This window comes from Magnolia sinica, chromosome 7 (assembly GCF_029962835.1).
Source record: "Magnolia sinica isolate HGM2019 chromosome 7, MsV1, whole genome shotgun sequence".
NCBI classification, from domain to species: domain Eukaryota; kingdom Viridiplantae; phylum Streptophyta; class Magnoliopsida; order Magnoliales; family Magnoliaceae; genus Magnolia; species Magnolia sinica.
In genome coordinates this window covers 85,393,949-85,406,268 of record NC_080579.1, presented here as the reverse complement: position 1 = coordinate 85,406,268, position 12,320 = coordinate 85,393,949, and the positions used below count along the sequence as shown (strand labels likewise).

General features: G+C 39.7%; 1 protein-coding gene across 5 annotated transcripts in view; it reads right to left on the bottom strand.

Annotated features, from left to right (window-relative positions):
* Positions 1–8,864: 8,864 nt before the first annotated feature.
* The window catches only part of LOC131251596 (THO complex subunit 2), a 105,759-nt gene continuing 102,303 nt past the window's right edge, over positions 8,865–12,320 (bottom strand). For 4 of the 5 annotated variants that reach the window (XM_058252409.1, XM_058252411.1, XM_058252412.1 and 1 more), the window contains 2 exons: positions 11,093–11,397; positions 8,865–9,743 (listed from right to left, as the gene is read on the bottom strand). In XM_058252409.1, coding sequence (XP_058108392.1) covers positions 9,674–9,743; positions 11,093–11,397 — 375 coding nt within the window. In that variant the 3' untranslated portion in view covers positions 8,865–9,673. The remainder of the gene's footprint in view (positions 9,744–11,092; positions 11,398–12,320) is intronic. The other variant, XM_058252413.1, reaches the window with a different exon arrangement.

Below are 12,320 nucleotides of genomic sequence, written 5' to 3'. Positions count from 1 at the left end.
TTTTGAGACTAAGAGGCCACCCTTCTGGGCGATCAGGTTATCATATTCTTCTTGAGAAATCTGGACCATAGTAGAGAGGAAGCAGACGGTGTTTCCTTGGATTCAGTAGCAGACAAATTGGCCCATCGGCCACCTGACGAACGACTATGTCCACGAGTGTAGCCTCCCCGCATGGGAGGTCTACATGTTTGATCCAGCAATTGTCAACCATATGGCTGGTATGTTTGCAATGAGTGCAAAAAAGAAAACCATGACCATGACCTCGAGTTCCACGACTATGTCCCTTATTATCAGAAAAAGGAGCATCAGCCTGTAAGGCAGACTGTGTGATCGAGGCATATGGAATCATAACCTGCTTTCGTTGTTCTTCTCTTGCAAGCTGAGCATAAACCTGATTCAAGGTCATCGTCTCAGCATTGTGGATGATTTGTTGTCAGAGTATCTCATACTCATTATTAAGGCCATCTAAAAACCTGAAGATCCGGCATCGCTCTTGACATTTCTTGATAAGGATCACATCACGAGAACAATAGGTATCTTCCTCATCATGATAGGTGAGCTCCTCCCATAAACTCCGGAGTGTGGCATAGTACTCTGTGAGGCTTTTGTCATTCTGTTGGAGGGAGGCGATCTCCTTCTCTAATTGAAATATGTGTGACATGTTGTGCGCATCACTATAGAGTTCATGGACCGTGTCCTATATTTCTTTCGCCGTTTTTAAGAAAAGAAGGCCACTTCGGACATTGTCGGCCATGGAGTTCCTTAACCATGACATGACAATCATGTCATCAGATTCCCATTCTTCTTTCTTGGAGTCTCCATCGGCTGGACAAGAAAGGGTCCTAGTGATGTGTCCAAGTTTTTGTTTGCCGCCAATAAAGATGCGGACAGCCTGTTGCCATTGGAGAAAATTAGGCCCTGTGAGAGAAGATGATGTGATTTTCAGTCCTGGATTTTCAGGCTATTTGAAATCCTCATTATGCGAGGATGAAATATCGTCAAAGACCTCGGACGATGCCATGGAGAAATATCAAGGCTGAGGTTTTTTTTTGGAATACTAGACTGATATTTCTTTGTGAAATCTGGTTAGGATCCGGTTCCCATTACAATCGTCCATTAAATGTCCACTACGCAACCATGTTGGTAATGCCACATGTATAGTTTCTAGCGCATCAATCATAGCGAAGCCGAGTATCAGGTTGCTTGGGCCTACCCTCTGTACATGTTCCACACTCTTGCCAGGCACGTGTGGTGTGTGTATGTGTGGGACTACCCAAAAAAAAAAAATCTTCTTAGGGATGGGATGAACAGGAGTTTTGTTGTGTGAAACAAAGACAACGCGCTGCAGAAAATGAACAGGAGCTTTGTCGTGTGAAATAGGACTTTGAGTCACTGAGATCATATGTAAGCAGTCTCATCAGTGTAAGAGAGACACTTCTTTCATCAAAGAAGCAGTTTCAGACAATGGGGAGGCTTTTTGAAAGGCTAGTTGCGAAGACTGCTCACTTGGAGGGAGAGAAGATGCAGAAGGAAGCTGAAGTCCAGAAGCTCATGGAAAAGAATGTCAGGCTAAGTGCTCTCCTCGACAAGAAAGAGGCACAACTTCTTGCCATGAATGAGCAGTGCAAGTTCATGGCATTTGAACTCGCATGGCGTTTAGCTCTATAATGATGTCGGTTTTGGCCCACTGTACGAGGAGTTCACACAAGGCTTAGGGACCTTCGATCAAGCACCTATGCTGCACGTGCTCTGCACCTATGCTGGATGCTGCCAATATGCCTAGTCCTCTGACGAAGGAGATGGAGGAATCTCAATCAGCATCCCAAAGAGAGATAAAAGAGAGCAGCAGTCATGGCTCTGATACCATGATAACAATACATGTTTTGGGAAAGAAGAAGGTTGATTCTTAGAGCCGCACACAACCGGTATTTATACAAGAATGGAGGAAAACTAAATAAAGAAAACAATGAAGAAGAAGAATCTACAGAGATTATAGAGGAGAGATTACAGAGATTATAGAGGAGAGATGTATGGGCTAAAATACAGCGATCTTATTCTGCAGATGAGCTGGCTGGATTTGGACGCGTATTCGGACGCATTTCTTCAACACTCCCCCTCAAGCTGGGCAACACCCCCTCACACATGTGGGGTGGGAACTCCGCATGGGAACATACTGATAAGGGTGGAGGGACACTCACACCATAAATAGGCTGGGCTTAATTTTTCGATCCCTAGGCTGGACCTGATTTTCCTAATCCCCCGTGGGAGAATAATATATTAACGAGGCATATTTGCTGCTCTCGAGATTCGAACATAGGACCTTCCGCTCTGATACCATGTCAAACAACCATTTACTCCAAAAGCTTAAGCTGTTAGATTGTGGTGTATCAATGTATATCAAGGGACTTTATCACTTCAACAAATTTCTCCCTATCTTGAATGAATTTCTTAGAACTGGACATGCCCAGGGCCCAATTATATAATGCCTTGCCAAGGACTGGGCTCGGATTTGATGGATTACTTTAGCTTTCGTTTGAACTTCTTTTGGTCCAATCCTACAAAGAATGCGTACATTAGTCCGCTTCACTTGGAAAGAACTCATCCTCGAGTTATTCAATAAACTTGGCTCATGATACTCATACGGGTCTACCACGTTGAAAATCTATGAAATCTCAATGCCCTCAAGAAGATCAATAACATATGTGTTATCATTGATTTTCCTGAAGACTGGAAAATGTATAATCTTCTTATTCTTCAACTTATTATAAGTTTTAGTAAAAAACCTCTCCTTGAGCAAGTGAACACGTTATCACCGACTTAAACATTTTCTAGTGTTGATATTTATTAGACTTTTCCCTACTTGACATCAAACTCCTATAACTTCTTAGGTGTCAAAAGGACTGGTACAACACACGGACTCATGCTCTCCCTTACTAGACCCTTAGAGATCAATTCTTCTACTTGTCCCTGCAAGATATCGTATTCTTTTGAACTCATCTGATAATGTGAGTGATTTGGTAGACTTGTCCATAGGATACTATCAATGTGGTGCTTTATAATATGCATAAGGGCAACTCGTCGAAAAGTTCATTAGGCATAATTCCCTTCAATCATGTAAAATGTTCATGGGTTCTAATTCTTTCCCTTTTACAGCTAATGCATTTATTCCCCCTCCCTACCTTCTTTGATGAAATTTCGGGCGGTTACGAGAGACTATCCATCCACTTTAGAAGTCATAAATTGGTTCTTTGTTATCATACAAGAAAAGATAATCTTTCTATCATCTTTAATAAAAATAAATATATTATCATCATCTCTATGCGGGCATCAACATCGTACTGCTATAGTCGACTAACCTCCATATCAACAACGTCATATATTATTTCGTCTATGTAATATTTAGCAATGGATAAGGGAATACAACATCGTTCGGTTAACTTTGTTTCTTTGACTTTATTGATCCATCTAATTGTATGTGGAGATGGGTGTTTCTCTATCTTCAGCTGTAGTTTTTTCTTCATAGTCTTCAATATGATATTCTTACTGTTCCCACCATCTATGATCATATCACAAATCTTTTAATACATGGTGCACTTTGTTCAAAAGATGTTATGTCGCTACAAATCTATTTCCTTTTTCGATGTGTACAACAGATCAATCATTGCCTGTAGTCCTTACATAGCTTGCAGATTCTCCCACTGGAAAGCTACAAACATTGTCATGGTAATAGGATTGTTCTCTCGAGCACCATCCATGAGGTTATTACTCAAACCATTGTTAGATGCCATTAAATCGAAAAAAACAAAAGCCTCGCTCTAATACCAACTGACATAGGGAATAGCACGAAATAATGAGAAGAAGATCATTGTCTTTCTCAAGCAATTAAAACCTTAAACCCACAAAAAGAATTCTTGATTCCATTAGAAAATAAGAGAAAATTTAGATATTTTATTGAATAATGTGTGTATAATTTCTTGATATACCATTAATAAAGAAAACCCACATTATAATTCGAAATTATCTAAAATAGCAAAATTCTAACCTTAATTCAAAAGTTACCAAAAACAGTAAAACTCTTCTAAAGCCTAATTTACAAAAGTAGAAAGTCTAGATAAACCTCATCGGAGGATTCCTATCATAATTGCAAACAATTAAAAAAATAGAAATTCTAAAACTTAAAAAATAAGGAAATACAATAAAAATAAAAAATGCTAAAAATAGTAATGTTTTCTTAAAATCACAATTTTGAATTGGAAGCATGTGTTTTCTTGTGAAACAGATGAATGTGACCTACTATGTAAGTCGGTTGACCCTAGAACCATCGTTACATAAAGATTAATAGATTGTGCTTTCATGATGATGCTTAGATTAAAAGTTACAGATCATTTACGGTCCACGCTTCAACAACAATTTCTCCATATCTGGAATGAATTTCTTCAAACCGGATGTGCCTGGGGCCCAATTACATCATACCCTACTTAGGATTGGGCCCAAATCTGATGGACTACTTCCGCTTTCGTTTGAGCTTTTTTTGTTCCTTCCGTGCAAAGAATGCATCTATGGAACGCATAGGGCTAAATACGTTGTTTTTTTTTTATTATTTATTTTTTTATTTTTTTACATGCACCCCACATACACCCCACTCACACCATAGTAGGATTTCACCACCTATGGGTACTCGAACTCCAGACCTCATGTTGAAACTCCTGAGAGTACATCATTGAGGCAAAGAGAAGGACCCTGAGGGCTAAATACATTAAAAAATGAACGGTTAGGATAATCCTATTAGTTCTGCATTCGCGTAGCCCGGATCACTTTTTTTCCTTTGAGCATCTACAAAGTTGGGATTGCTTGATGTAAGGATCGGTTAACTTATGCTTAGACAATAGCATGCATTAGAGAATTTTCTTCTCCATTCTACTGGAATGGAACTTTCAATGGTGGAAAATGACAGTATAACTAGTGGGACAACACTATGGTAGAGCCATCTGCACAATACACGTGGTGCTAACTAGCCAATCTGAACCATCCATCTGGTTGTCCCTTCTAAGACATAAATGGTCCAAAATGCACAGATTGGATAGTCCCAGCCATCGGGCATCTTTCAGGGCTAGCGTCCGAAGTTATTTCTTCACAATTTCTCATCTTCACATGTGGCACTGTTGTGAAGCTATCTGTTAGAGCTCGTTTGGATGTCTACAAAGTTTTAAGCTATAAACATTTTTTTTCTTTACACACACTCGCATCCCCCACATGCCTATGTACTCACACCACATTGGGATTTCACCACAATGGGTTCTCAAACGCATGACCTTGTACTGAAACTCTTGTGAGTTGAAAGAATTTCGGGTGTAACCTGTTTACATGCTATTCTATTTGGCTTTTAAGTTGTAATCTATTTACAAATAAAAATATTATATGCTTGGCTAACTTATATAGTGTTTACAACGTATAAAGTAGGTATTCATACCACGAAAATCCTACAAAAATCAGCAAATTGCATAAAAAGGACTTGATTTATTTTATTTTATTTTATTTTATTATTATTATTTATTTTTTTTCGGGGGGTTGGGGGGCATCAAAGCATACACACAGTGGGTGGATTGGATGTTCTCCACCCATCATAGTAGGCCCCAATACAATTTAGATTTTTTAATGGTAGATATCCCATCCTTCCCTCTCGAGTGGTCCATTTGACAATCAATCACTTTTTATGTTGCCATAGGAGAGCATAATGGAAGCACTTGATAGACATATTGGATGTAATGTACACATTATGGTGGGCTCCACACATCACAAGTACGTATCAACCATTGTTGTTCTACTATGTATAATACATTTTGTTAAAGAGTTTACTTGTAATATAAAACATGCCTTTTTGCTAGGTTTCAGAAATGCGTTTACAGCCTATAAAGCCTTTATAGACAGGCATTTTGACAAGTTTCAGAAATTTAATTACCCTGCAATTCCTTTACAACTTGAGGATTTCAGAGGCATCCAAATGACCCCTTATTACTAATTCAAGGCAAAAAAAGCTTAAAAGGGAATACAACAACAAGAGGGCTTAACCCCTTGAGAAAAAAGTCAAAAAAAGAAGAAGAATGAATGAATGAATGAATGAAAAAGCCCATACTTGGAGCTAGGGATGCTCGCACCCCAGGCCAATGACACCCACACCTTGGGCTAGAGGAAAGAGCCCACAATCTGGGCCGGTCGGTCAAAGGAGAAACACAAGCTCACTTGTAGAGATAATGACGCCTAAAGACAACACTAATTTGTACACTCCACGGGCATATTTGCGCATCTCCCATGAAGAAGCTAATAAAGCTAACAAGCCAGGGGTGTGAGTACGTGTATTTAATAATAATAATAAGGTACATTTGAGCCCAATCAAAGATCTTGAGCAGTTTGATCTTAAAGCAGTCAAAAGAGGCTGTTTTCCCCAAGCCAGGGGTCATTCCAGAAATTAGTAGACTTAACTATTTACCACCAGGAATCTAACATGAATCTTACCAATGCTGTGGACACGGAGAATACTATGCCACGCCTAGGAAGCATTTGTGAGAATTATGATGCACCATGAAAAATTAAATCTAATATATTTAGAATGGACCACATTCCCCAAAAACTTTCTGTGCAGGAATTTCCAAAATTGCTTAAGAATGAAGGTTTGGGTAGATGTTTCAAGGGACATGATACCAAGGCCACCTTCATTTCTAGCCTTGTAGATTTGATCCCAACTAATCGAGTGAATTTTAGAAGAGCCTTCAAAAAATTTTCTATTACGCATTTCAATAATGTTGTAGAAGGTATGAGACCAAAATATATGAAGATTGGAAATAATTGATTTTATTAATTCTAGTCTGCAGTAAAAGAAATGAAGGAAACTTTCTAAGCACTAAGTTTTCTATTTGTCAAGTAATGCTTGACAATTCTTAACATGAAGCCTAGCAGAAAAAAAAAAAAAAAAAACAAAGATGAATTCCAAGGTACCTAATGGGAAGTTTGCCATTTTTCATATTTGAAATATCTTTGAAGGTATTTTTGCATTGTCAGAAACCAGAAATTAGCAAAAACACTCTCTAGAAGGTTAACTTGAAGGCCAGAGTTATCAGAAAAATAGAGAAGAAGTTTCTTAAGTTGAATGCAAATATAGAATCAGCACTAGCAAATATCACAAGTTTATCTGCAAAGAAGAGATGAGAAATCGTGGTAGCTTCCGACTAAAATGGGTAACGAATTAAACCATTATTACAGCATTCGATAAGGAGGGTCGAGAAGATGACACTGGTAAATAAGAAAGGAGATAGGTCTCCCTGACACAAGCCTTTATTGCTCTTAAAAAACCCACGGTCATTTTCATTAATAATTGGTAAGTAGGCAGGAGTGGAGATGCAGAGAAGAATCCAAGAAACACACCTCTCTTAAAAATTGAAAGTACCAAGGACCTCAATCAAAAAATCCAAGCATACCGAGTTAAAAGCCTTCTTAAGATCAATCTTGACACATCCTAGGCAGATCCCCATATCAATGTGGATGTCACAGATGATGTCATGGCTAAAAAGCAATCAAGAATTGAGGCAGATAAGAAATGATTGATAATTTTAGGCATAATCTCCTTCGTTCAGTCTACCATAATTCTGAATATAATTGTGTGTGTGTGTGTGTGTGTGTGTGTGTGTATGTATGTATGTATGTATGTATGTATATATATATATATATATCTCATTGGTTACAAATATAGGTTTCAAACTAGTAAGGAACTCACAATTATCCAACTTAGGAACCAAAACAATAAAAATATTGTTTAGTTGATTAAAGATTTTTGATAATTTGAGGAAGTTATTATCAATTAATTTCATGTCAATCTGAGATGAAGATCCCTGACTACCATTGAGAATATTCTTTTCTTTTCTTTTTTTTTTCTTTTTTTTGCTTTTTTAATACCCACACCCCACACACTCCATCCCTGGTGTCAGTGTTGAGACTCACATCAACTCATGTGAGTCTACCACTGAGCCATTAATGGAGATCACACCATTGGGAATATTTTTAAAGTGGTCAACAATTATGTCATTTATCTCATTTTGGTTTTCAAAGATGTTGCCATCTGTCCTTAATTTTCGTTATGAAATGGATGATTAAAAATTAAAATAGTAACACTATTAGAATAATAAAATCAGAAGGCTTACATTTATCTTTTTTATGCAAACTTTTAGTTACATTGCATGCACACTTTGATCAGCAATTTGGACGGTCTGGATAGCCCTATGATATGCCTATAAGGTTCTTTCAAATGGTGAAAAACTAAGTGCCAAAAAGTGCCGGGAAAAAAGGTTGTCATCTATTATATATACCTCTTCCAGCCACGTTAGTGAAGACAGGAGTCTTAACATATTCAGGATGCAGAAGTATAGCTTTCCGTATCATTTCCTCTCAACTATCCTTAATTCTATGTTTGAGCTGTGGCCAACCACAATGTACGAGCGCCATCCAATAGAAATCATACCAAAATCCAGGCAGATCCATAGCTCAGGTGGGCCACACCAACGGGAACAATAGGGGAACAGTGGGGAGGGAGATATCCACCATAGAAACTTACTGGATGGAATGTGGAATAGGTCATCAGGCACATGCCAACCAGGATGAAAGGACACTCAAAAGCCATTCCAATGTTACAGGTGGGCCATAACAAGTGAGCATATTGGCTTTCAGCATGATAGCACATTGCTCCATGTGGTGAGTCCCCCTGGATTTTTATTTTTTTTGGTGATAGGGATGTTCTTGGCATGCATGGCGCCAATGAAGAGACCAGATTGACGGTTTGGATTCCACATGCACATTAGGGGTGGGACCCAAACATCTCAAACACCAAACACATGTTACAATTCTCCATACATGAAAAACAAGTAGATGGTACAAAAGTACCCATGTTTTTGCCCTTCAAAATTATCAACATCTATTCCATTCAGTGTCAGTCTTTATCATCCCATGACGATTACAGGACCACGCATGCCCGCAGAATACCCATGACAAAGCTTCATTAATTCTACAATCCACTGGCTGCTCTGCTCACTTGAGGATAGATTTTGAGGAATTCCCTAAACATGATCATCACTGCACTAATTACAGACTAATCTTTGCCAAGGAAACAGGAAAATAGATTTAACTTAAACGCTAGCCCTCTTGCAGATTAAGACTACAACCAATGCCCCAACTTGGACTTCAATCATATTGTGGTAGTTTGATGAGCTTCGAGCAGCATACTCTTCAATGCAGAACAGCAAGAATCGAAAAGAGATGAAATTTTGCAAGCATCGCCATGAGACCCTTCAATGCAGAAGAGCAAGAATCGAAAAGAGACTAGATATTACGAACATCACCATGACCCAGATGACACTTGGGATCCAACTTGCTTATATCACAGGTCCAAGAGAACCCAAATGACACTTGGGATCCAACTCAATTATATCACAAGTCCGTCCTCAACCAGAGAGGGATTGGCATCCGCAGTCACCCAGATGACAGATTTTTGTGGGGTCCCAAAATACAAAAGAGTGAGAGTTGGGGGCTGAGGCAAAGCTTTCGGTTTTCCTTCATTGGAAAATTTCCAGTGCCTGCGTTTCAGTTCCATTCTCTGCCGCTACTCTTCCTCCCAGGTCTTGTACAGAGCCTATTTCCGGTGCCTGCGTTTTGGTTCTGCTCTCGGCCGCTTCTCTTCCTCCCAGTCTCGTTCATATAGCCTGAATTGAGCTCGTTAAGATTGAACAGTTTGGAACATGTACAAGCGTTAGAATGTCAAAAGGGGGAATCCAAACAGGACCCATGCAAGTGATATGGAGATGGGGCCTTCCTGTCCAAGTGCGACTATGGCACATGTGAGCAAGATCGAAGCCATTCATCAGGTGGGACCTATGTGAAGATGCCAAAAAGACAAGCTGATCCACTTGCCAGGTGAGCCACATGTGCGTGCAGAATGTGGCCTGTTGGCAATTTTTTCCGAAGTCCGTTCTCATCACTTCTGTGGCAGACCTGATGAGTAGACTCTTTCATGGTGGTCCCCACCTGATGAATAGTCCAGATCTCACACTTGTACCACGTTGGCATCTGTGCATCAAGACTCTTATATCAGGGTTCTGTACAAAGAATGAATGCCATGAACCTCTGGAGCAATTTTCTTTCTTTAAATAACCTGAAGATGGGCTTTTATGAAGAAGACCACTGAGAGATGGAGAAAGGATGATTGGCAAAAGTACTTTTCTATGCCCACACATGAACAAGTCCGCTAATGCACATGCCACCACATATGCCAGCATGGTAAACAGACAATGTCTAACCATCCATCAGGTGGACCGCAGAAAGTAGATATGCCATGATATTGGAAATAAGTGGACAGGTCAGAAAATTTTGGGTGACTTCTTTCACAACTGTGCATTGGTTCAGTGAACTGTGGCCCACCTGACCTGATTCTTGGTACAGGAAATCTACATAGTGGACATTTTGGATGGATTACTTGGATATTGCGCTGGTCTGCCACACTGGCATATCTATGGGCATTGCATCGCCTGACTTGTACACGCATGTGGGCTTAGCAAAGTTCTTGCCAAAAATAAGACATGATCATGCGTGTGCATGCATGCAGACCTGAAGAACTTAAGCACCTAAAAAACAAATATGATAAACAGAGATACTATTTTAAAGGATGCTTCATGAAGTTCTATGAAGTGCAGTCCCCACCATACATGTGGCGAACACCCAAATGGATGGTCTATGGACCAAAATTCAGTTGACTGTAAGTCTTGACTATCCACTCAATGTGAGATTTGTCTGCTAAATGGACTGTAGTTTGTTCAACTTCAAAATAACCACCTGCTTGCAGGCCGCATTGCTCAATTTCAAGTTAACCATCAGTGCAATGGCCTAGTAAATCAATAGTCCCGATCACTGGCAGATGTGCCACGTGTTTGGTGGAGATGTTTTGAGTTTTTGCATGCATTTCATAGAACTACACGAACCCAACATCACAGTACCACTCCTCTTTGATAAAAGATTGCAGATCATTTAACATTCAAGAAACGGTTTTTGAGGATACGGATCATTGTCACGGCGAGCAATCTTGCTCGCTGCTTCCTTGCCATGCATCCTCGGCACAGGATCATCCATGTAAGCTCCTCTCTGCACCATGGCTCCCTTTCTGTCCCCACTGTCTCTTCCATCATACTGTTGTGGTGAGATCCCCACTGTAAGGGGCAGTGGCGGTGGCACAGCCAGTGGATACTCACCACCAGATTCAGCAGGAGACAGGTGGTCCCTTTTAAGTTTCCGCCTCTTGGATGCAGCCGTGGTTTCGATATCCTCTTTTGACATGTTCCCTTTATCCCTCTCTCTCTCCTCCACCTATTAACAACATTAGGAAACATGTCAGTGGGGCCCTGACAACAAACATAAGGACAGACAGATAACGAAATGGCCAACAGGTTGGAACTGAAAGAAAGGTGCGTCGGGCGGAAACTTCTTTTCCTTTGTTCTTGTAAAGCAAGGATTTGACTATCAGCTATAAAGACGTACCAGGATGTGCTAAAAACTACCCATTAAAAAGTGTCAAAAACTAGGGCAAGAGGCTCAACCATGACACATAATCTATTCGCATTTATTACTCTCTTTTTTCTTGTAGCTAGATGAAAATGGCTACTCTGACTGACTTTCGGAATGGAATTGCCAATACGAATGCACACTCTTACAAAATGACCTTTTTTTAATTATATGTAACAATTTATTTTTTCAAGAAATAAGAGAAAACATTGAGATGAAGCTACATAAGAGATACTCGTCAAAATAAAAGAAAGCTGCTACAACCATCATCATCATCACCGGCTAATCCTTATCCCATCTAATCGGAGTCAGCTACACGAATCATATTACGTCATACCATTCTATCAAGGACCATATCCTCAATTAAACCCGAGGTCAGCAAGTCAATTCTTAGTAACCTCCATCCACGTCAATGTGAGCCTTCCCCTTGCCCTTCAATTTGAACCAACTCACTCCTAATCGTTGTAGTTTTGGGTCTTCATTGCATATGGCCAAACCATCTAAAAGTCTACTTTCCCTCATCTTATTAGCTACTGGTGCTGCTCTAAAGTTCCCTTGACTGCATTCATTTTAAATTCTATCCTTCCTTGTCTTGCCACTCATCCATCTCAACATTCACATTTCAGCTACACTCATCCGATGAACATGTTGTTCCTTAATTCCCTAACATTCTGTCCTATAAAGCATGGTTGGTCTTATAGCTATCCTATAAAATTTCCCCTTCAGTT